The sequence below is a fragment of the Stegostoma tigrinum genome, chromosome 14 (assembly GCF_030684315.1).
Source record: "Stegostoma tigrinum isolate sSteTig4 chromosome 14, sSteTig4.hap1, whole genome shotgun sequence".
In the NCBI taxonomy this organism is placed as follows: Eukaryota; Metazoa; Chordata; class Chondrichthyes; order Orectolobiformes; family Stegostomatidae; genus Stegostoma; species Stegostoma tigrinum.
The window spans coordinates 57,682,570-57,708,897 of NC_081367.1; the positions used below are offsets into that span (position 1 = coordinate 57,682,570).

The following is a 26,328-nucleotide window of genomic DNA, read 5'->3' on the forward strand; positions in this document are numbered from 1 at the left end:
CTGGGGAGCACCGTGGGATGTTTTTCTGAGGTAAAACTGCAAAGGTACATAAGGCTAAAGGTACATAAATGCAGGTGTGGCATCCGGTTACCCTTCAGAAGGCAGTGGTGATCTGTTAGAGATGGGCAGTAAATACTGGTCCTGTCAGCAATGCGTACATCTCAGTGAGTGAATAAAATAAAAATTGAGTCCAGCACCTTCTAAATTAGCAGAAAATAGATCCCTGGGTTACAGTGTCCCTTTCTAAAAGTTTGGAGTATGTATGTCTGGCTGGTTCTCCCAGTGTGAAGCCAAGGGGCATGCTGATTTTTGGGTGGGATATCACACCAAGTGGCCCTTCTGCCACAGATCCAAGGGAGACTCTGTTTTGAAGACATTTCATGGCACTGTTAATTCCTTAGTCTATATTTTGTACAGATTATTTGGCCCTTGCTGTTCGTGGGAGCTTGCTGTGCACAAACCTGCTGCTGTGCTGTCTAGAGTGCAACAGTTAACTATTGTGTGTGTAAGTGCTTGTGAGGGGGTCCAAGGCTTCCCGTGCAGAGACGAGGAGAACTATGTTACTGCCACACATTGTGATCACAAACGTGCTGCCTGAAAGGAAGCAGGTTCCATTGTAATATTCAACTGAGATTTGGACAAATACTCGAGGAGGAGAGAGCTGCAAGGTTATACAGGCAAGAGGAAGTGAGCACAACTAGTGGCAAGGCCTCTTACAAGTGACAGCACCAGTGTGATGGCCTGAATGGTTTGCTACCCTCGGTGATTCTGAGATTCAGCCAGAGGTGGGGCAGAGAACTGACTGCTCCTCCTGCTGGTTGATGGAGGTAGTTCTCCCTCACCGCTCGCTCTACATTCGCTCAGAGTGTTGTTATCATAGGGATTTTCTCATCTCTCCAACCATTCCAGTGTGAAAGGCCTGTGGACCTGTTCATAAAGACCAACCTTGTTCACATTTGAGCAGTGTGAAAATTGTGCAGTGTATCGAATGATGATTGCAGTTGCTTTTTCTTTTACCCAAGCAATCTAAACATAATATTTTTCTACAGCCTCAAAGGGATAGTTTAAACAACTGGTGTGCTCCGCACAGCCAGTCCCTTTGAACAACTTCTTCACTCCAAACTTAACTGTGGGTGTTGCTAGCATTTACTGCTCTTCCTCACATTCCCCTGGGAACATGGCCATGATGTTTGACTTAAAGCAATGAAGGTTTGGCTAGCTATATTCAGGATGTCCTGTTATTATAATTCTCATCCTTGCTTTCACTTAACGGGTTCCCCCCACAGCCTCCATATCTCTACAACCTTCTCCAGCCCCAAAATTATCCATGATTGCTGCAGTCCTCAAATTCTGGCCTCTTGAGCGTTCTCCATTGTAAGCTGTATCTTCAACCTGAGACCTAAAGCTTGGAAAACCCTCGCTACAGAGTCATATTTCTCTCCCTCCTCTAAGTCATTCCTGAAAACCCTTGCTTGCTGAGTTTCTCCGGCATTTCTGTTTTTATTTCCAACACCGCCTGAGGTGGTTTTATGTCAAATTTTGTTCAATTCACGCCCCTGTGGAGCACCTTGAGATTGTTAAAGTTGCTGTGCAATTGCAAGCTGGTGTTGCCCAGTCACTTCTGAGAGCAGCTAAGTCAATCTCCTTGGTGTACATGAGAAATTAGGAGCAGCAGTTGGCAACTTGGCCCCACAGCTGTGCCCTGCCATTCAGCAAGATTATGGCAGAAAGAGAAATAGCTGGAGAAACTCTTAAGTCTGGTAGCATCTGTGGAGGGGAAAGCAGAATTAACATTTCAGAGTCAGCGACCTTTCTTCCGAACTGATTGTAGCTAGGAAAATGAAAACTGAAAGCGCTGCGGATGCTATAAATCAGGGACAAAAACAAAAGCAGAAGTTGCTGGAAAAGTTCAGCAGGTCTGGCGGCATCTGTGAAGAAAAAGTCAGACTCGACATTTCAGGCCTGGTGACCCTTCTGAGGTTCAGAGGAAGGGTCACCGGACCCGAAACGTTAACTCTGATTTTTTTTTGTCTTTGCAAATGCTGCCAGACCTGCTGAGTTTTTCCAGCAACTTCTGTTTTTATAACAAGGAAAATGTTGGTGGATATGCTGAAGAAACAATGGGGGGAGGGGAGAGGAGTAGATGATAGGTGGAGATGGAGCCCACAGAGAGAGAGAGGAAGAGAGAAACAGTTGGGCAGACAAAAGGGTAGGTAAAGGTCAGCCTAGGAGAACGAGTAGCTGCTAATGGGGACCATTTGTCACTGACAGTGGGTTGTTTGTGATAGACGTCCATGTGATGACAAGGTCTGGTGCGTGTGTGTTATAGGACATGGGAGAAGGTACTCAGACCCTGATATCATTGAACCCGATTATTGAGTGCTGAAGGCTGTGGCATCCCTGAGTGGAAAATGCATGGCAAGTCTGCCCCAGGTCTCAGCTCTGCTTTCGAACCAGCTCATCCAAGCCCTCAACTCCCCTGGAGTTTCAAAAATCTATCTACCTACTTTTTAAATAGTTTCAGTAAACTAGCATGGGGCTGCAGTCCTATCCAATGAAGCCCTGGACACCAGTAGAACTGTCCTAAGATCACCCCATGGCACATCAGGCCATTGTATCCACTATGGTTACGAATCTCATTTCATCCGGTGATCTCCCTTCCTCTGCTTCCAAGCTAATAGTTCCCCAACCCCACACAGCTCATTTCTACCTCCTGCCAAAAATCCACAAACAGGACTGTCCAGGCAGACCATTGTTTCAGCCTGCTCATGCCCCACAGAACTCATCTCTTCCTACCTTGATTCAGTTTTCTCCCCCCCCGGTCCAATCCCTACCCACATAGATCCATCATTCATCTGATGCGTTACACCGGTTTCAAAACTTCCAGTTTACTGGCACCAGCCACCTCCTCTTTACCATGGATGTGCAATCCCTTTACACATCCATTCCCCACCAGGAAGGTCTTAGGGCTCTCCACCTCTTCCTGGAGCAAAGACCCGAATAATCGCCATCCACCACCACCTTCCTCCACTTGGCTGAGCTTGTCCTCGCCCTCAACAACTTCTCTTTCAACTCCCCTCATTTTCTTCAGGTGAGAGGGGTTGCCATGGGTACATGCATGAGCCCTAGTTATGCCTGTCTCTTCATGGGGTACATGGAACATTTCTTGTTCCAGTCCTATTCCACGCCCCACCCACAACTCTTTCTCCAATACATCGATGATAACATCTGTGCTGCTTCCTTCTCTCGTCTGGAATTGGAAAACTTCATCAATTTCACCTCCAATTTTCACGCTGCCCTCAATTTCACCTGGTCTATCCCTGACCCCTCCCTTCCCTTCTGTTTCCATTTCTGGGGATAGACTGGCCACTAATATCCATTACAAACCCACCGACTCCCACAGCTATCTGGACTGTACCTCCTCACAACCCACTTCCTATCAAGACTTTGTCCCATTTTCTCAGTTCATCTGTCTCTATCACATATATTCAGATGAGGCCAACTTAGACAAAGGGATCCTCCAAACTGTCACCCTTCTTCCTCAACTGAGGTTTTCCCAGCTCCGTTGTCAACAGGGCCCTCATCAGGTCCGACCTATCTCCCAGACTTCCGCCCTCACCCCTTCTCTTCCCTCCCACAACAGCGATAGGGTTCCCCTTGTCCTTACCCACCATCCCATCAGCATCCACATCTAGAAGATCATCAGACACTTTTTCCGCCACCTCCAGCAAGATGCCACCACCAGACACATATTTCAACCCACCCCCCGCCCCCGCCATCCTTCTTCCATAGGTACCATTCCCTCCAGGACACCCTGGTCCACTCTTCCTTCATCCCCAACACATTGCCACAGCCCTATGGCATCTTCCACTATAGCTGGCGAAGGTGCAACACCTGCCCATTTACCTCCTCCCTCCCCAAACATGCCTTCCAGGTGAAGCAACACTTCACCTGCACTTCCCAGAATCTAGCCTACTGCATTCGCTGCTCTCAATGTGGTCTCCTCTACTCTAGAAAAATGAAGCACAGACTTGACGACCGTTTCACAGAACATCTACATTCTGCTCACAAAAAAGACTCTGAACTACCTCTTGTCTGCCTCTTCAATGCACCACCCTGCTCCCTGGCCAACATCTCTGTCTGTGGCTTGTTGCAATGTTTCAGTAAAGGCCAACGCAAGCTGGAAGAACAACACCTCATTTTCCGCTTGGAGACCTTACGGCCCTCTGGACTCAAGATTGAGTTCGATAATTTTAGGGCCTAAACTCTCCCATGTCCCAGCTCCCCACCCCACACACCAGGCCTTGTTACCACATGGCTTGCCATTACACACCCCCTGTTGTTAGTCACTAACAGTCCCCATTAACAACTATTCACCCTCCCAGCCTGATCGTTAGCAGCTTCTTTGTCTGTCTAACTATCTTTCTCTCTCTTTGGGCTCTATCCTATCATTTACTCCCTACCCCACCCACATCCCTATTTTCTGCATATAAACTGACGTTTTCCCAGCCGCCATTGGCTCTGAGGAAGGGTCAACAAACCCAAAACGTTAACTCTGTTTTCTCCTCCACAGATGCTGCCAGACCTGCTGAGCTTTTCCAGAAACTTGGTTTTTGTCCTTGGAAAACTATGTTTAGGAGAGCTTTTGCTCAAGACTAAATTTTTCTGTAGGCTGGGAGACGTTTGCTGAAGGTTAATTTGGGTTTACTGCTGCAAAAGATTGCGCACAAGAGGTATGGGAGAAGGGATCTTGCTGCAGGCCTTTATCAAATTACATTAACCAACAGGCTGTCCTCCAGAAGGGGCGTTAAACCAAACTGCTTCGTTGCCACCTAAATCTGCTGTTGGAAATGTTATCAGAGATAATCGGAACTGCAGATGCTGGAGAATCCGAGATAACAAAGTGTGGAGCTGAATGAACACAGCAGGCCAAGCAGCATCAGAAGAGCACAAAAGCTGACGTTTCGGTCCCAGACCCTTCTTATATCTCTGGTCCTGGTCTAAGTATCAAACTAAAGGGCATTTTAATTAACTGAGAAGCTTTGATATTTAAATGAGACTGTCATTCGAAGTCTGTGACAGGTTAGTCCTGTAACAATTACCTTTCACCACTCTCTTGCTGAGGAATATGATTTATAGATCCTGGTGTTCACAGAGAAACTCTCGATTAGCATTTCTGAAAAGGTCATTTGCGTCTTCTTTGTGGTTTAATATTTTGACAGTTTAATGCGTAGTTAATGCAGCAGGTGCTAAGCTGAGCTGCATAGGTTTCATACCCTGCATGTGAGGCCACTGGTGAAAGCGTTACGACCATGTTTAAAAACATTATTTTGATTTAAATTGTCTGCAGAATTGTCCTTCATTCCTATTTTTGTGTTTTAAGCCTCAACTCAGGTGTTGGTTGGTTATTTGACATTGGAGTGAAGGCAGTGTTCCAAGTTCTTGAAAAGTCATAGAGGTATAGAGTTGTACAGCACAGAAACAGACTCGTTAGTCCGACTCATACTTGTTGACTAGACATCATAAAACAATCTAATCTCATTTGCCAGCATTTGACCTATATCCCTTTAAACCCTTCTTATTCATGTACCCATCCAGGTGCCTTTTATAGAACATAGAACATACAACATTACAGCACAGCACAGGCCCTTCGGCCCTCGATGTTGTACCGACCTGTCATACCGATCTCAAGTCCATCTAACCTACACTATTCCATGTATGTCCATATGCTTGTCCAATGACGACTTAAATGTATCTAAAGTTGGCGAATCTACTACCATTGCAGGCAAAGCGTTCCGTTCCCTTACTACTCTCTGAGTAAAGAAACTACCTCTGACATCTGTCCTATATCTTTCACCCCTCAATTTAAAGCTGTGCCCCCTCGTGCTCACCGTCACCGTCATAGGAAAAAGGCTCTCCCCATCCACCCTATCTAACCCTCTGATTATTTTAAAGGTTTCAATTAAGTCACCTCTCAACCTTCTTCTCTCTAATGAAAACAGCCTCAAGTCCCTCAGCCTTTCCTCGTAAGACCTTCCCTCCATACCAGGCAACATCCTAGTAAATCTCCTCTGCACCCTTTCCAAAGCTTCCACATCCTTCTTATAATGCGGTGACCAGAACTGTACACAGTACTCCAAGTGCGGCCGCACCAGAGTTTTGTACAGCTTCACCATAACCTCTTGGTTCCGGAACTCGATCCCTCTATTAATAAAAGCTAAAACACTGTATGCCTTCTTAACAGCCCTGTCAACCTGGGTGGCAACTTTCAAGGATCTGTGTACATGGACATCGAGATCTCTCTGCTCATCTACACTGCTAAGAATCTTACCATGAGCCCAGTACTTTGCATTCCGGTTACTCCTACCAAAGTGCATCATCTCACACTTGTCTGCATTAGACTCCATTTGCCACCTCTCAGCCCAGCTCTGCAGCTTATCTATGTTTCTCTGCAACCTACAGCATCCTTCGCCACGATCCACAACTCCACCGACCTTAGTGTCGTCTGCAAATTTACTAACCCATCCTTCTCCGCCCTCATCCAGGTCATTTATAAAAATGACAAACAGCAGTGGACCCAACACCGACCCTTGCGGTACACCACTAGTAACTCCAACTGTTGAAATTGTACCAGCCTCCACCACTTCCTCTAACAGCTCATTCCACACAAATACCACACTCTGCATGAAAAGGTTGCCCCTTAGGTTCCTTTTAATTCATTCCCCTCTCACCTTAAACTTACTCCCTCTAGTCTTAGACTCCCCTAACCTGGGGAAAAAACCTTGGCTATTCACCCTATCCATGCCCTTCATGATTTACAAACCTCGTCATCCCTCAGCCTCTGATGCTCCAGGGAAAATAGCCCCAGCCTATTCAGCCTCTCCCTATAGCTCAAACCCTACCAATGCTAGCTACATCCTTGTATATCTTTTCTGAACCCTTCAAGTTTCACAACATCTTTCCTATAGCAGGGTGCTGCTCTGCGGTGCTGAGGAAATTTCTGAACGAGTGATACCAGGAATGAGGGAATTCAAATCTCTAGAGATACTGGAGAAGAAGGAATTGTTCTCCCTAGAACAGAGAAGGTCAACAGGAGATATGTTGGAAGCGTTCAAATGTTGATAATAAGTTTTGGTAACAGAAATATGGAGAAACTGTTTGAAGCAGCAAAACGATCAGTAACCCAAGTGTTCTAGGGTTAAAAGAGTGTAAAAAGACCTGAAGGGGGATAAAGTGAATTTGGTTTGACAAAGCAAGTTGCATGGTATAGAATGTGCTGCCTGAAAGCCTGGTGGAAGTGGGCTTTCAACAGAGCTAATTCATATTTGAATGTGGCAGGATTGTTTCTTTTTGGACACGGGAATTCTGGAACAGATAGTCGCGGTTTAATGAGTTTCTCACTGAAACACTGGGCTGTGTAATGTTGTGTTTCTACAGTACCAAACCAGAGAGCTAACTGAATTTGATGAGGATTCAGAGTGCACAGATAAACACCAGCACTCTATCCTACCTTCCCTCCACTTGTCAACCAACCCAGAGAATGTTGGATCATTTCTTGCAGAGTCATTTAAGAAAGCTGAACACCTACGTGTCAAAACTGCGCGCCCATTTGGCAGCCCATCCACCAACTTCAACAGACTCTCCCTCCACCACCATCACAGGAGCAACAGTGTGTACCAGCTTTAATTTGCACCACAGCGGTGAACTAAGACCAGCTTGTAACCTCTAATACTTAGTAGGACAAGGGCAGCAGATGCATGGGAACACCACCACATCCAAGTTTCCTTCCATCCTGACTTGGAACTGGATCACTGTTCCTTCAGTGTCACTAGATCAAAATCATGGAACTTCCTCCCGAAGGGCATTGTAGGAGTATATGTGTGTCAGATGGACAGCAGTGGCTCTGAAGGCAACTCACCACCACCTTTCTAAGAGCAGTTAGAGATGGACAATACATGCTGGCCTAGCTAATGACACTTGTATCAGATGAAAGACACAAAGAAAACTTCTGAATTTAATTGAATTAACTTTATTGTCACAAATGTTTAATAAGTACAATGAAAAGTTCGTAAGTTGCTACTTACAGTGCCATCTTGGGTACAAAGGTACCGAGGTACAATCCTCAGTTACAGGAAAGGAAAATGAAGAAAGAAAAGTTACAGCTGTACATATTATGACCATTGGTCAGAAAAAACCAGAAACAAAATTAAAAAGGCCAACATCATACTCTCGCTCCCAGGGCTCTCTGCAGCAAACAAGTGCACGGGGTTTCAACATGGCCTGCTGCTGAGCTCTGCACTGGGCTGCTGGTCATTGATGACCTCACTCCAGGCTGCCAACATCTCCATTGACCCCATGTCGGAGGCCAGGGCCTGCTGTCCGGTCTCAGAGATGAGCGAGAAGGGACAAGAGAGGGAGAAAAGAAGGAAAAGAAGACGCAGAGCGGGGGAGCTTTGGCAGGAGCATCCAAGTCCACCCCATCTTATCAGATATTATAGTCACTGTTTCAATGTGGAATATCTTCATGTTACAAGTGGAGGGCATTTGGGCTCTCATGAAAGATACCCATCCTCATTTTCCTATTGCCTTTAAAATATTTCTTTGTCCTGTATTAATGCAGTTCCCTATTTGAAGACTCTTATCGGATCTGCGTAACTGCCTTTTTACAATCACAGTGGTTGCTGAGCAAAAACAAAACTGGCCTGTTTTGTGTGCTTTGGCAACCAATTTGTACAAAGCAAGCTCCTGTGTGCAGCAGTGAGGTAACTAGCTAATTTTCCAGTGAAGTGTGCTGAAGGATTAATGTCTGGCAGGGTGTCAGGTAGAGAAACTGCTTGGAGCCTTCATTGAAAAGGCGCGAAATCACACAGTACCAGGCTTTAGTCCAACAGGTTTATTTGAAAACACAAGCTCTCGGAGCATCAGACCTTCTTCAGGTAACTGAGGAAAAGGGTTAAAACGCATCAACTGAGGACAAAGTGAGGTCAAGCATGGTAACTGCAAGCCTGTGACTCTCCACGCCAGTGTTGAAAGGAGTAAAAGCTTGGGACCAATAGGTACAATGTCAGGGAGAGAGTGAAATCTACGTATCTGCCTGTCAGGCACGTTGGAAACTGCCCCGCAGGAAACTGATCATTCTGTGGGCAAGACGGCAGTTGTCTGGCTGACAATGAAAATGCAAGGAACACAGAGGCACGACAAACTGCGATCCATTTGACCACTGTCAGGAGTTAGCTGCTTTGTGAGTACCAGAGGATCATTGAAAAGACTGAGCGTTGAGGATGCATCGTCAGAGTTTTAGGAGGAGGACAGAGGAGGAGTACAGATTTATTCATTACCTTCCAGCCTTAAAGGTTAAACAGCTAGTTTTGAATCGCTTTGTGTGAGAATCTTGCTGAATTGTTGGGGGGGTGGGTGTGCAGTTTGGGTTTCACTGACCTTTATTGGCATGATGGTATCTGCACCCCTCCCCACACAAATTGAACACCCCCACCAACCCCCGATATTACTCCTTCCAAGGCTCCTTCAGCCTCTCAGTAAGAGACACCAGACTGTGATTAACTCCACTGGTTGTTATGGTGATAACGAGAGAGCACAAAGCTCTCAGATGTTGCTGTGGTTACAGGTGGAGGAGTTTGCAAGAGTTTGATGTCGGGTGTGTTGTCCCTCCTCACTACAGAAATCCACCTCCCCACCCTCACCAACTCCCTTGACCGAGTGAAGGGCCAGACAGCCCTGATAGGGGGAGGGAGCCAGAAGTGTGAACTCCTCATTACCCCAAAGAGCAAACAGTGCGACCTTTCGTTTTCCCTTTTGTTTGCCTCCCTTACACTGTTCAAGCTTCTGCCAATGCTGTTTAGACAGGTAATTTCTTGAGAGCTGAATTGGTTTGGTGTCAGGTCTATATCAGTGGGAGGATTGTTTTGTCCCCTTCATTCAAATGATCGGGGGTCAGCTCACACTTACAATGGAGAAAAGTGCAGAAAGAGGCCATTCAGCCCATTAAATCTTCTCCTTGTCTTCTAAAGAGTGAAGACACAAGCCCCATTCTCCCTACAGTTTTTACTTCTTTCAGTATTTACTAAAATGCTTTTGAAAACTGCTCATGGATCTGCTCCCACTACCCTGCCTGGCAACACATTTCAAACCCCAACCAAGCATTGCACAGGACAGTGATGCAGTGGCATTAACCCCAGGCAGTAATCCACAGACCCAGGCTAATGCTCACGGAGACATGGGTTCGAATCCTACCATGGCAACTGGTGGAGTTTAAACTCGCTCGGTAAATTGAAAGCTTCAAGGGCAAGGAATTATGCTGAACTCATTATAAAGCCTCAGCTAGAGTATTGTGTACAGTTCTGGGTGTGACATTATAGGAAAGAAGTAAATGCATTGGACAGAGTGTAACAGCAGTTCACAAGAATGATTCTAGGAATGTGAAACATCAGTTATGAAGAGAGACAACACGTGCTCTATTGTGCATCTCTAAACCTGTTTCCGCCTCTATATTTCTCTCTCCACCTTTAAGATACATCTTAGAGTCTGTCTCTTTGACCAAGTTTTTGATCCCCTGTTTTAATTTCCCCTTTCTGGTAAGATGTGAAGCCAAGGACCCAGACACACAGTTTGACATAGATGCATTGCGATACTCTTAACAAAGGAGAGCAGAGGTTGTCACTTTGATGTTCTAACCAATGCTTCTATTGGTCAATCAGCGTCACAAATAGCAAATTACCTTCCCATCTTTACATGGGAGTTTGTGGGATCTTGCTGTGCATAAATGGGTTATCATGTTTACTACATTACAGCAGCGATTACCTTTCAACAGTAGTCCATTGGCTGTAAATTGCTTTAGGATAGGAATTGGTCCTAAAAGGCGATTATGTATAAATGCGAAAGATAGTCGGAACTGCTGATGCTGGAGAATCTGAGATAACAAGCTGTAGAGCTGGATGAACACAGCAGGCCAAGCAGCATCAGAGGAGCAGGAAAGCTGACGTCTCAGGTCCGGACTTGGAACGTCAGCTTTCCTGCTCCTCTGATGCTGCTTGGCCTGCTGTGTTCATACAGCTTTACACCTAGTTATCTATGTATAAATGCAATTTGCGTTTCATTTTTTTATCGTTGGGTAAAGTTACAGCATAGGAGGAGGCTATTCAGTCCATCATGTCTGTAGTAGCCAGGAAAGAGAAACTGGCTGTCCATTCTAATCCCACCTACCAGATCTTAGCCTGTCATCTTGCAGGCTATCACACCAGCGTAGAGTCTTGGAATATTTAATTACAGTAACAGTGCTACATAAATGTAAGTTGCTCAGTTGGTGAATGTGCATGGACATGTAATCAGTTGAATGTTCAGTTGCCCTTTAGTTGTCCCATGAGCAGGAGGGTGGGAATGTTCTCAACTTTGGTTAGGCCCCACGAGCGTGTCCAGTGGGTACCAGATTGGGGTTCCTGTGTTTGGAATGGTCATGTAGCAGGGAGTCTTCCGTTGGTGGAATTAGAGGACCCTATGTTAGGAATGATCACGTAACAGTGAGTCTTCAGTTGGTGGAATTAGAGGACCCAATGTTAGGAATGGTCAGGTAACAGCGAGTTTTCATTTGGGGGAATTGGAGGACCCTGTGTTAGGACTGGTCATGTAGCAGGCAGTCTTCAGTTGGGAGAATTGGAGGACCGTATGTTAGGAATGGTCAGGTAACAGTGAGTCTTCAGTTGGGGGAATTGGAGGCCCAAGTTTTCAGGGAGCCCCTGCTCAGCAAGATGTGAGAGAATATGCAATTTGTTGTAAATAACTCGCCAAATTCCCATCAGCACTCTTTGGTCAGACTGTCTTCTGCTTCTTTAAAATCTTGAGTCAGTTCAGTTGAACAATATTGAATAGTTTAACTTATTGGCACTGCTTTAGCCTGGAATATTAACAGTCCCAGTGACTCTTTGAAGTGTTTTCCTGAACTCTCTGTTATTGGGGAAAGAACCAAGCTTTGCCAAGCTCAGATGGTTCCAGTTTAGAGCTGGCAATGCTGAGGCGAAGCTTCGGTTGATTGGATACAGAGAGTAAGGATAGCCGTGAGAGACAGGGTATCCCTCGCAGATCAGGTCATTTTTGCATCACCCCATGATTTATGTTGTAATGTGGGCCCCATGCTGTTGTGAGTGAACAGCAACAAGCTTTGCTGTTCATAACTATACACTATGGCTACCTATGTGAGTCTAGCTCCCCGTGATTACATACCACTATCTCCTTGCACATATGCTCTGGGAGGATACTTAAAAGTACAATTACACAGAACTTCAGGAGGCCATTCAGCCCATCATGCCTGCACCAACTCTCCCTCATGTCTTATTTCCATTCTGCTGCCTTTCCCATACCCTTGCTAATTGTTTCAAATTGAATAATTATCACATGCCTTCTTGAGTACCTCAGTGGCTCCACTGCACTGCCGGGCAAGGGATTCCAAATGTAAACTACTCACTGAATGAAGTTTTTTCTCACGTCACGCTCACTTCATTTGCAAATCTCTTTAAATCTGCGGTCCCTCAGTTTTGATCCTTTCGCAAGCAGGAGCAGTTTCTCCTTATCTACTCTATCCAGTTCACTCATGATTTTGAAAACCTCTATCAGATCTCTCTCACTCTTCTCCTGTCCAGATAGAACAGGCTAAACCTCTCCATTCTATCCTCATAACTGATATTTCTCATCCTGGAACCATTCTTGTAAATGTCTTCAATACTCTTTCTAATATGTCCACATCCTACCTGAATTGTAGCATCCAGAATAAGATGCAGTACTGCAGCTGATATCTCACAAGTGTCTTATTGCACCTCCTTGCACTTCTATTCTATGCCCTCTGCAATGTATGACATGTGAGCACATTGCTAACTCAACATAAGAGGGAGCTTTATTGGGAGTAAGCACATTGACTTAGTACATCACCAGAGGAAGCCATTCAAACCATCCAGCCTGTGCTGGCTCTTTGATGCTCTGGTCCCTGCCCTTTCCCCAGAACAGGCACATCTGTTTCCAGTCAAATATATATACATTTCCTGTTAAAAAGTTCTCACTGAATCTGTTGCCATCATTGTTTCAGGCAAGTCCTTCACAAATTGCTGTATAAAAATAATTCTCCTCATCTCCTCACTGGTTCTTGTACGAATTATCTTTGATCAATGATCTCTGATTACTGACTCTCCTCTGACTAAGATTTGCTATTCTTTTCCTATTTGCTGTACCATCCACATGAACCTTCCCATTTTGAATGGCTGCTCGAGGAGTGCTTTCAAGGATCTAGACAATCAAAGCAGTTATTTATCACAACATTGGGAATAGCGATTAGATGAACATCATAAACTGCTGTTCCAGTCATTTTCTCTTCTGCTTCGCCTGCCTTTGGGCTCCCTGTTCACAACTGCCTACCTTGGAGCTACACCGTCTTCTTCAGAGGTTAATGTGCTCATTGTCTACAAAAGGAGGGCTACTCTTCGCAGAGGTGCCAACCGGGGTCCCTTGGATAAATGTAATTTCCACGTGACTATCTGAAGAGCAGAGCAGCCTCCTCAATGCTCTGGAGTCTATGTGCCAATAACACATTGCTGCTTATGGGAGTTAGCTGTGAGCAGATTGGCTGCCATGTTTTGTTCAACGCAACGGTGGCTGCAATTAAGAGATGATTGGGTGTAAATACTTGGGATTGCATGAGGGTACTGTGGGAAACAACGTACTTGAATTTATACTTTACGTTTTGTATTAAGAAGGAAGATACTTGATTTTAATTTCACGTTTAAAGTTGTTTTTGTGAGCTTGGTGCTAAGACATTTGGAAGCATGATTTTTTATACATGCATTTATAATGGGATTCTATAGCCCTTGAGATGAAGAAGTGCAGATTAGGATACTTGAAAAGAAATTGAAAATAACTATGCTGTTGCTGTGTGACAGGGGACCAGTGATACACATAGGAAAATTCAAGAAGTGTGTGTGTGTGTGTGTGTGTGTGTGTGTGTGTGAGAGAGAGAGAGAGAGAGAGAAAGAGTGGATGTGATGATGTGGAGGTGCTGGTGTTTGACTGGGGTGGACAAGGTCAGAAATCACACAATACCAGGTTATAGTCCAACAGGTTTATTTGAAAACACAAGCTTTTGGAGCTTCGCTCCCTTTTGAAGTGTTAGTGAGAGATGGTATCAGATGCAGAATTTATAAGTAAAAGATCAAACGGCCACACCACTTGGTGAGGATGTATTAAACAAACCTAAGAAGCTGTTAAAACTTTAATCAGTTAAAAGGAGGCACAAGTGTTAGATCCCGCAAGCCATCTGTCAACTGCATTTAGGAAATTCATGTTTACTCAGAAGTTAAACTTAGAGTGAACTTAGTTTGGAGTTTGTTGTCAGTGGCTCAGGGAGAGATACAAGCTGAAGATAAAGCAATGAGTAAATGTACGAAAATTCACTAGAAGGACACCAAGTGCAGCTGTGCCAACCTATGCAAGAAGCCTTGATGTGGAGATAGTGGTTTTGGTGTCTGTAAGGATATTGCCAGCATTTTTTGTTCTTATTCATTTGGTCTTCGCTGGTTAAGCCAGTGTAGTTGAACATCCCTAGTTGCCCTGGAGAGCATGTGCCTTCTTGAACATTTGATGTCACTACTTCTGCAATGCTAACAGGGAGGGAATTCCAGGATTTTGATCCAGTGACACTTAAGGAATGGTGATATAATTCCAAGTCAGGATGGTGAGTAGCTTGGAGAGGAGCTTGCAAGTGGAGGTGTTTCCATGTGTCTGTTGCCCTTGTTCTTCTAGATGGTAGAGGTTACAATTTTGGAAGGCGCTGTCTAAGCCTTGGTGAATTTCTGCACTACATCGTGTAGATAATAGACACTGCTGCTACTGAGCATGTGTGGTGGAGCAACTGAATGCTAGTGGATACTGTACCAATCAGTTGAGCTGTTCTGCCCTGGATGGTGTCAAGCTTCGAGTCTTGTTGAAGCTGCAATTATCAAACATGTTGGGGGAGGGTGGTATTCCATCACACTGCTTGCACATGCCTTATAGATGGACAGGCTTTAGGGAGTCAGGAGGTGAGTAACTTGCTGCAGGATTCCCAGCCTGTCGCCTGCTCATGTAGTCACAATCTCCATATGGATAAAAGGGGTAGGGTGAGATTGAGTCAGTTTCTGGGCTTTGCAATGAAATCTTTTCAACTTGTATGTTGAGTGTAAAACAGCCCGTATAAATGTTTAGTTCTTCGTGGCAAAACTGCGCTAACAGACTCTTGTAAACTCGTTCAGTAACTGCCCCCACAGTAAGAAAAAATGTCAGGATCTGTCCAGCCAGGTTTGACTCTGGGATGTAACATTATAAGACGTAGGAACTGATGTTATCCATTCAGCCCATTGAGTCTACTCCACTATTGAATAAGATCATGACTGACCTGATAATCCTGAATTCCACTTTCCTGCTATTTACTGAGCAGATTGACTTGCATTAGTGTTTGCTGGAATTATGACAATGTGAAAGGTGCTATAGAAATGCATCTCTGTGGATCTTTGATTATGGGATCTTACTGTACAGGAAATGACTGCTTGTGTTGCCCCGGTGATAACAGTGGCTACATTCCAGGAGTGTTTTTTTTATTTTAGATATAAATGGTCGATGCATGATGTATTTTTAGCTCAATTCAGAGAGCTGTGATCAGATGCTATTAATAAAGCCCAAGTCTGTCTTAATGTCTTGTTCATTTTGTCTATTGTTTGCAGGACGGCAGTGAGCCGAGAACCCAATGAATGTATGTCACAATGATGATGACAGATCAGATTCCCTTGGAACTGCCACCTTTACTCAATGGGGAGCTCCCTATGATGCCTCACTTGGTGAATGGGGACGGTTCACAACAGGTGAGTCCGGTGACTGTTTGGCGAAGACTGTGGGGAAGTAATGTCATTTTAGCTGGGCGCAGAGAACATGGGTACATATGGCTGTCAGCTGTCAGCACCCTTTATCACAAATAAAAACGGAAAGAACTGCAGATGCTGTAAATCAGGAACAAAAACAGAAGTTGCTGGGAAAGCTCAGCAGGTCTGGCAGCATCTGTGAAGAAGGGAAAAAACAGAGTTAATGTTTTGGGTCTGGTGACCCTTCCTCAGAACTGGTGGTGGCTGGGAAATCGTCAGTTTGTATGCAGAAAATAGGGAGGGGGATGGGGTAGGGAGTAAGCAATAGGATGGAGCCTGAAGAGAGGGAAGAGCAGTTGGATAGACATAGGAGTTGGTAAAGATCTGGGGAAATGAAGCATAGACTGGATGAACGCTTTGTCAAACATCAGGGCAGTGGATTTGATGTGGCCTGCATTTATATGTCTGTTCACATATGTAAGCATCCCAAAGTAATAGGGAAATGTAAATTTCTGTGCCTTTTGCCTTTAGACCTAACTACAAGTTAGTCTGATGCCCCGTCTCGCTCTCTGATAACTTATCTTACAAGACTTTCCACCAAACTTTGATATAACATTCAAGATTGAAGTGTTCCAGGTAGTTAGAGAAATGTATGAATTAGGAGCAGGACAAGGTCTCCAATTCAGTACAGAGGGAATGCAACATTGTCAGAGATGCCATCCAGTGCATGAGGCATTAGACTGAGGTTTCTGTCTGCCCTCTTATGTGACTGTGCAATTTATCAGAGCCACCTGAACAGGAACTCAGGAATACTCCACAGTGACCTATCGAATATGCATCCCTCAATCAATGCATCACCATCGCTGAATTTTGTAAAAACCCATCTGGTTCACTAATCTCAGAGATAATGGGAACTGCAGATGCTGGAGAATTCCAAGATAATAAAATGTGAGGCTGGATGAACACAGCAGGCCAAGCAGCATCTCAGGATGCTCCTGAGATGCTGCTTGGCCTGCTGTGTTCATCCAGCCTCACATTTGGTTCACTAATCTCTCTTGGGAAGGAAATCTTCCATCCTTCCTTTGTCTGGCCTACATGTGACTCTGGACCCACAGCAATGTAACAATCTCAAAACTGCCCTCTGAAATCACCAAGTATTGCACTCGAACAAATAGGAATGGGCAACAAATGCTGACCTTGTCAGTGATGCCCACAGCCAGTGAATATCTCTTTGATTTAAAAAAAACTACAACAAAGAAAAGGATTGTCTGGCCATTATGACATTGCTGTTTGTGGGAGCGAGCTATGTAGAAATTGGACACTATGTTTAGGCTACTAGAAAAGTGACTACACTTCTGTAAAGAGCTTTGACTTAAAATGTTCTGACAACATCCTGAAGATGTGAGCAAGGCTTTTTGTTTGTTTGTTCTCTCTTATTGAAGGGAGGGAGGGAGGAAGAACAATGTTTGATGAAGGAGAGAGAGGGAGGAATGCAAACGAAGGAATGCCACAAGCTGCCAGAACTCCAAATTGTTTCAAGCAATGATCGAGTGGTGCTGGTATCTCCCAGTGCTGCTTGCAGCACTGATCCACAGAATATTGCTGCAGGGATCCCGAACTGTTTCAATGTGGAGTTAGCGTCTCGGTAGACATGCAGTAACTCCTCAGCTCCTGCCTGCGTGCTTCCTGCATACTTGTGAAACTGGTTTCAAAACATCTTTGCCAGAACATCTGGCAGTATCTGTTAGAACTTGGATCTTTTTGCTAAGAATACCAAGTGATGTTTCAGTCCAGGAGGACAGAGGTGGGGGGTGCGGGGGGTAAGTGCTGAGGGTGTGTGCTTATTCATTTTAATCATTACAAAGCTGTTGGGGGATTGGGGTTGGGAAACCCCCTCGCTGGTGTTAGATTGTGGCTCACTAGCTATCACGGCCAAAGGCTCTCACTGAGCTCGACTTAAAGTGAGGTATTCAGTTTGTCAGAGCTCCTTGTTTAATGTTCACACATTATTTAACACTTCCTCTGCTGCCTTCCCGAAGATTAGTATTCCTTACCATGGATTGCTGGAGTGGGTTGATCATCATGTAGACTTGTCATAGAATCCCTACAGTATGCAGACAGAGACCATTTGGCCCATTGAGATGCACCAGCCACTGGATAGCATCCCAACCAGACCCACTCAACCCTGTATTCACCACAGCTAATCCACCTGGCCAGCACATCCCTGGACAATGCGGGGTAATTCAGCATCCTAACTTGCACATCCTTGGGCTGTGGGACCACTCGGAGGAAACCCACACAGACACAGGGAGAATGTACTACCTCCACACAAGCACGCACATGTCGAGTCGCCAGAGGGTAGAATCAAAACTGGGTCCTTGGCACTCGAAGGCAGCAGTGCTAACCACTGACCCTCTGTGCCACCCCAAGTGACACATTTTGACATTGGTGTTCCATTTGGACTCTCTGCATCCAGTGACATTCTTGGTTCACTCACTGAGGGGGTGCTGCATGGTTGGAGGTGCCGACTCCAAACCAAAGTCTTGACTGCCCATACCCAAATGGATTTGTAAAATCTCACAACCATTATTTCTAAGCAAAGGTGGGGGTGGGGGACAAGTAAAGACAGCTGATCTGTTCCATTAATATTTAAGGGAGCTGCTTGTGTGTGAATTAGCTCCCGTGTTTCCTACATTGTAACAGGGATGATGCTTCAAACAAATACTTCATTGTCACTAAAATATGACAGTGCGTCTCGGGGTTGTAAAGAGTGTAACAGAAATGCAAGTCCTTTGTTTTCCTGATAAAGCATAGAAAGATCCCCCATATCTGAGGCAATTCAGGTGGTCCACCACTAAAACTAAGTAATTTTTATTAATTCCCAACATAAAAGCAACAACTTACCCCCCATGGCATCGACTATTCACTGGGTTCGAATTCCGTAGGTAGCTGCCACCATGACAAGTATTAACCCATGAGCTTACAGCATCAGTATTAATAGCCATTCAACTGCAAGAGGCGTCACATCCAATTCTGATTGATGATAGAGGCTGAGGAGAGGACAGGTAGAGAGGAGCGCCTCCATTTAATTTCCTATCCCAGTCGTAGTACCTCCAACTGTGCCTCACTCCCTCGGGACTGCAGTTGTCTGGATTTTCTGTTAAAACCTCGGGAGGTGACTTGAACCCAAAATCCTGGAACCTGGAGGTCCGAATGCTGAGCACGGAGCTGATAGAGCTTGGTTGTGTAGCAGTCTGAGGGCCTGTCCGCTCTTGCCAATGATCCTGTGGCTTTGTTTTGAAGAACTGTGCAGGATTTTACCGTAATCAACACCACAAAAGCAGATTACTGTGGACATCATTTCATTTCTGTTTGAGGAAGTTTGCTGTGTGCAAATTGGCAGCTGTATTTCTTGCATTGGATCAGTGACTATTACATTTCAATAAAAGCATTAAATGGGCTGGAAAGCATTTTTGAGGTTATGGAAGGATGGCACAGTGGCTCAGCGGTTAGCACTCCTGCCTCACAGCACCAGGGACCCAGGTTCGATTCTAACCCTGGACAATTGTTGGTGTGGAGCCTCTGCATTCTCCCCCTCTCTGTGTAGGTTTGCTGTGATGCTCTGGTTTCCTCCCACAGCCCAAAGATATGTAAGTTAGGTGGATTGGCCATGCTAGGTTGCCCCTAGTGTCCAGAGGTTGGGTTGGGTTAGGTGAACTAGCCATGGGAAATGCAGGATTACAGGGATAGGATAGGGAATGGGGGTGGGTCTGGATGAGATGCTCAGAGGGTTGGTGTGCATTCGATGGATTGAACGGCCAGCTTCAAAATTGTGGAAATTCTATGAAAGATGCTCTTGGTCTCTTTTTATCTTATAAGTGAGGTGGGGTGGTGGGATTGTCTCCATTTTTGAGTATCAGCAGTGAGCTCTACAGTCAGTAGGAGAACCCTCGCTGAAAGACCAGAACTTCAGGGAGTCACTAACAAGCAGGCTAAATTGACAGGCATTAAATTCTTGTAAAGACGACAGACTGAAAACCTAATGAGTTTTCCTGCAGCAAGACGGTGATACACTGGGTCTGCTGGGCTAGTTATTGGCGGGTGCTAATTTGAGAGTTCTGCAGGAATAGAAAGGTCTTCTGTCAGTGTTTGTTCACCTTAGGGAGCTGTTTGTAGCGATGCAATACATCATGGTTCTGGGTTTTACTCACTGTCACTGTGTTTTACATCAGAGGGCAGGGAACTGGCTTTGAGAGATCAGTCGGACCAAGAGTTTCAAGTGGAAAACTATTTGCTTTCTATGACCTATGGGCCCTGTTACTGCGGTCATTCAAATATAACTTCTGAATCGCATTCTCATTCATATCTCATCCTGCTCTCGACATCTCTTTTCAATATTATGTTTAAGTACACAGAAGGTTAAACAACAGAATCAATCTTTGCCAGCCAGGAAAGGAATAGAATGAGGTTTGATGCAGAGTAAAGCTGCCTCTACATTGCCCCCATTAAGTGCTCCCAGGACAGGGATAGCACAGACCCAGATGGTAAAGCTCTTTCTACTCTTTGAAAACTAAAGTAAAGTCCTCTTGAGGTCCATAGGTAAGGTGAACAGCAGAAGTATTTTTCCGACGATAGAGGAGTTCAAAATTAAGGGGCATATTTTTAAGCAGAGAGGGAAAATTTTTATAAAGGACATGAGAGGCAAGTTTTTTTTACAGAGTGGTCCAGGTGGGGAGTGAACTACCAAAGGAAGTGGTAGATGCAGGTATAGTTACTATTTAAAAGACATTTGGACAGTTACATGAATAGAAAAAAATTTGAGGGATATGGGCCAAATCCGGGCAATTGGGAGTTGTTTAGTTCGGGAACATTGTTGGAATGGACAAGTTGGACAAATTGGACCAAAGGATCTGTATGATTCTGACTCTTTAAACTGATAGTAAAGCTCTCTATAGACTGTCCCCATCAAACACTCCCAGGACAGATGCAGCACGGGGTTAGATACAGAGTAATGCCTACTGTACCCTGACCTCATCAACCACTCCCAGGACAGGGACAGCGTCACATTAGATACGGAGTAAAGCTACCTCTCCCTTGTCTCTAGCAAACGTTCCCATGACTGCATGGTGTGAAATACACAGTAAGTCCTCCTCTACTTTGTCCCCAGTCAACACTCGCAGGACAGGTACAGTATAGGCTTACATACAGAGTAAAGCTTAGAGTGTTTTATTAAGTTGTGGTGAGGAAAACATTGAGACATTTGACCTCAATGCAATATCTAAATGAACAGAACATTGTGTGGACTAGTGCAGAGGGAATGAGAGAGAGCACCACTAGGCTAAAGGCCTGAGAATGAGGTCATTTAGAGTGTTCCTATGGTAACAGGAAAGGGAGCGGTAACTGCTGATTTTTCAGGAGTATGTCTCAGGGGTTATGATATTTATGCCTAACATGATTATGCCCATTATTCAGCTCCTATGGCTGAACTACAAGACCCAAATTATTCTATGACTTACTTTAGGTGTTATAACAGATCACGACATGTAGCTTCTAGGAAACAACCCTTTCACTAGCAGACCAAAATAGGGATTCACTGGATTTTATTTACATAATGGAAGAGGTTTTTTTGAACAAAGCCTAGTGCCGGAGCTAAACTTTCAGACATGTATTGCATTCCTATTCTGAATTAATACAGCAGTAGGGATTGGGAGGTTATGGATTTGACTGAAAGGCGAAAGCCTAAGCCCTGGCCAAGAAACTACGACTCCCAACATGCCTTACAAAGCATCCAGATATGTTACCAAGGTAACTATCAGTCCCTATGACAACAACAACATGGTGTGAGTCAGGTTGCCAAGTAACTAATGGAACCAAAGCAGCCACAGGTCTCAGAAGCAACAGTGTATTTTGGCACAAGATGATGGGGCGGGAAGATTCAGGTTGCCACGTATCCTCCAGGATTGTGCTGGCGTTCCTTGGACAGAGCTGTGAGGAAATCCTGAAAAGAATAATCATTTAGGTCTTTAAATACTGGGGTTTCAAACTGGTGTTCAAATTGAAAACATTCATTTATGATAGTATCAGCACAAACTACAAGTATATTTATATCCTACCTTTAAAACAAGCCCTGAGTGCTTTACAGTGTGGAGACAGTTTAATGAACATGCAGATAAGCTCCTGTTGTATGCCATGACATAACTGTCTCCTCAGTAGTCATGACAGAGAGACAGTCTGCTGGTAGGTTGGAAACTAAAGCAGCTCCAGAATGAGTGTTCCTGCTGACAGATCAGACCATACATAGTTTGTGAAGAAATATTATTTGAAGAAACACCTTGAGGTCAGATCTGAGTCTGAAGAGCAGATGAACCCAGAGCAAAAGGGATAACAGTGTTATCAAACAAAATTTGACACTCAACAGCATGCAGAGATATTAGCGCAGGTAGCCTAGAGCTTTGATAAAGTCAAGGGAGAGGTGACAGGGAATTATAGATGAGTTACCTGCATGCCTGCTGGTGGGAATTCCTGGAGTCTAAAACTAAGCTTACTGTGACTGAGTACCCTGTGAATTTCCAGCTAATCAGAGAGTCATGCCTGGCGAATCTGATGGAAATTTACATCATGAGATCTTGGAACAGAAGCAGGCATTTGATCCATTGAGTTTGCTCCACCATTCAATGAGATCATGGTTGATCTGATAATCCTCAACTCCACTTTCTTGTCTTTTCACTGAAATTACTCCACAGAGAACAGTATCCCATCACCAAGTCACCCTGGATTGACACATGCATAATACTTGACATTGGTCCAGCTTTCTCAGAGTGAGCAGGACCTCTGACACTGCTGTTTATAACTGTCAGCCAGGGCTCCCTGATTGGACCAGGTTAACAACCCCAACCAGGGCACTCATATTCCACCTGGCTGACCTGATTACAATCACTATCTTCCCCGTAGCCCTTAATTCACATACTGATTAAAAATCTGTTTATCTCAGTCTTGAATGTTCCTGAGTTACCCAGCCTCTATAGCCCTCTGTCGGAAAGAATTCCACAGATTCACTACCCTACGAGAGAAGACATTCCTCCTCATCTCTGTCCTAGTTCTGGCTACTTGGAGATTATGCCGCCTGATCCTTGACTCTCCCAGAACAAGAAACAGCCTTTCTGCACTTACCCTTTTAAAGTCCCTAAGAATATTTAATTCAGTAATATCCCCCTCATTCTTCTAAACCCAAAAGTACAAGCCCGGTCTATTCAACCTGTCCTCATAAGAAAATCAAATTAATGAACCTTCTCTGTACTGCATTCAATGCCAGCATAAGAGATAATACAGGATTTGAATTGATTTATTGTCACCTGTACCAAAGTACAGTGAAAAGTTTGTTTATGAGCAGTACAGGCAAATCATTGTAAGCAAGGACATACAGATCATAGGGTGAAAAAAAACTTATACAGGTTATGTCTCACTGTGCATGCAGTAGGCAAGATCAACATTAGCAAGATCAGCACCATTTGATGTGAGAGACTCTATTCATCCTCTCAAAGAGGACTAAGCCTGTTCACAATATTTCAGGTGTGGTCTTCGAGAGAACAAGAGAATGTCAAGGGTATTATTAATATGGATTTCCAGAAGGCATGTGATGAGGTCTCCAAGAGACTGTTTGTTAAAATTGCAGTTAATGGAATTAACAGTAAATTATTGGCCTTCAGAGGAAACTAATTGAGTGGCAGGGGACAGAGATTTGGCATATGAGGCAGGTACTGTAATTGGCAGGATGTTTTTCATGATGTCCCATAGGATCTGTGTTGAGGCCCCATAGTACTCAACTACATTGGTTGTGTACATCCACATTTACTGATGATAAAATTTTAGGTGGCATGGTACTGTGGAGCAGATGGAAATATAAAATTGGAGAAAAATGTCAATAGATTAAACCAACATACAAAACTGTGGCAATTAAGGTGATAAATTTTGGACCAAATAAAAGATAGAGGAGGATGAATGACTGGGAACAGTCCAGGCCTAAAGAACATTGAGGTTGTTAAGTTAATATTGACATATTGAAGGGAAACTCAATGAACTCATGAGGAAGAAAGGGAAGGAAGGATATGCAAATGGCATGAGATGAAGAGGGCTGGTTGAAGGTTCAGGTGGAGTATAAACACCAACATGGAGTAGGGTGGACCAAATGGCCTGTTTCTCTGCTGTAAACCCTGTGGACAAAGTCAAAGGTCACATGACACCAGGTTAAAGCCCACCAGGTTTATTTGGAATCACAAGCTTTCATAGTGCTGCTCCTTCATCAGGTGAATTGCAGACTTTCTCCTTAGCAGAGACACCACACTCATGACTTTGACAACAACAGCAAAAACTTCTATTTCCTTTGACTTGGTAAACATATTCAAAGATGCCTTACTGACGCACTTAATCAAAGAAAAATGTGCAATTTAAGGAAATATTAAGACAGATGACCAAAAGCTTGGTCTCTGATGAAGGGTCCAGGCCTGAAACGTCAGCTTTTGTGCTCCTGAGATGCTGCTTGGCCTGCTGTGTTCATCCAGCCTCACATTTTATTAGCTTGGTCGAAGTGTTAGGTTTCAAGGACTGTCATAAAGCAGGAAAGATATAAGAGAGGATGAGAGATGCAGTGAAAGAATTCCAGAGCTTCAGGCCATGGCAATGAAAACACAGACAGTGGTGGATGGGTTAAAATCAGAGCTGCTCAAGCGTCCAGAATTGGAAGAATATACTGATCTTGGAGGGTTTGGGGAGGGGGTGGAGAAAGTTACAGTGATAAGGAGAAAGGTAACAATGGAGACTTCAAATTTAACAAAACTTTCAATTTTAAGCAATGCAAACAGCAACTATAGAGTTGATGATAGGCGAATGGCACTCTGTGTGAATTGGGATATGTGCAGTGAGGTTTGGAGAGCTCAGTTTCATGTGAGGAGAGGATGAGAGAGGCCTATCAGAAATATATTGATATAGAGTCTAGAGATATTAAAGGCGTGCATGTTTCCAGCACTAACAAGCTCTTAATTGGCTGTCAGGCCCCATGAGAGTATTATCCATGTAGAAAATGTGACATTAATTCGAGTCTTTCTGAGTTTTTGTTGAGGGTTTAAGCAGCAGATCAACAGAGGTAAGTGAAGAGTCATAGTGACTTTATGGAAGGAGACAATGGCATGGTGGTATTGTCGCTAGACTAGAGACAGATAATATTCTGGGGACATGGGTTTAAGTTGCACCATAACAGTCTAGAATTGAAAAATTTAATGATGGCCATGAAACCACTGTTGATTGTCATGACACCGATTTGATTCACTCATCTCTTTTAGGGAAGGAAATCTACCATCCTTACTTGGTCTGGCCAATGTGTGGCTCTCAGAAATATGGTTGACTCTTAACTGGCCTGAAATGGCCTAGCAAGCCATTGTATCCAAGAGTAGCTCGGGATTGGCAATAAATATAGACCCGGTCAACAACGCCTACATTCCATGAGTGAATAAAAAGGTTAAACCTTGAGGTTTTGGTGACAGGACTGTTTTGTTTCAGGTGTTTACCTCAATGTCAAATATGATTGGATAAATCTCAGATTGTCGTCTGATTGAAGGACAGAGATGGTGGCTGAGGAGTGAAGTTGGTGGTGGGGACCAAAGACTGTGACCTTAGATGCCCTAGTATTTAGTTGAAGGAAATCCCTGTCATTCAGTATTGGATGTCAGCTAATCAGTGTGGCAATTTATAGAGCATGGAGTGTTGAAGAAAGATGGTGAGGTGGAGCTGGAAGTTGGCAGTGTATGTTTAAATAAATACACACTGTTTCTGGATGATATTGTTGAGGTAGGCACGCCGATTTAGCTGTGTGGAACTTCCCAGTGTCAATTAGACGAACATTAGGGGATACACAAGGGAACTGTGAGAGACCAGAACGAGAAACCTGCTCGCTGACTATGTTTAGGTGGATAAGAATGGCATTGAAACTCCTCTGCTCGACAAGTGAACTGAAGTTACCTCTCCATAAATAGTGGGCAGACAGCAGCTGGTTGTTGTCTTGGCAACCAAATGTTATTAGACACTTGGCATTGTCAGCCTTTGCAGAATGGGCATTTAGCTCATTGACTTTGCATGTGGGAGAAAGTTCACTCAAGGCAGAATGTTCAATTAAGTTTGTTTCTGCAATGTAGGAGGGTTAAATTGCTCTGGTCTGACTCACTGATTGTCTACACTGCTGATTAGCATCTGCTGTGACCCGAGAGATGTTACCAGTGAGATATTGAGACTTGGGAAAGCATCCCAAATAAAGCCAATTTAACTTCCCCATCAGCATTACGACTTTCTCTTCTAATTTTGCTCAACATCACAATGTACCAAAGCACTTTGAAATGAATGAAGCACTTTTGTTATAAAACTTACTCCTTGTTATAATCCGGTACTTTTAATA

The 26,328-nt window shown here is 44.3% G+C and overlaps 1 protein-coding gene across 2 annotated transcripts in view; it reads left to right on the plus strand.

The window, feature by feature from the left end:
* fndc3ba (fibronectin type III domain containing 3Ba) overlaps positions 1-26,328 on the plus strand; it is a 348,395-nt gene that overhangs the window by 66,234 nt on the left and 255,833 nt on the right. For both annotated transcript variants that reach the window (XM_048542804.2, XM_048542805.2), the window contains one exon: positions 15,753-15,890. In XM_048542804.2, coding sequence (XP_048398761.1) covers positions 15,780-15,890 — 111 coding nt within the window. In that variant the 5' untranslated portion in view covers positions 15,753-15,779. The remainder of the gene's footprint in view (positions 1-15,752; positions 15,891-26,328) is intronic.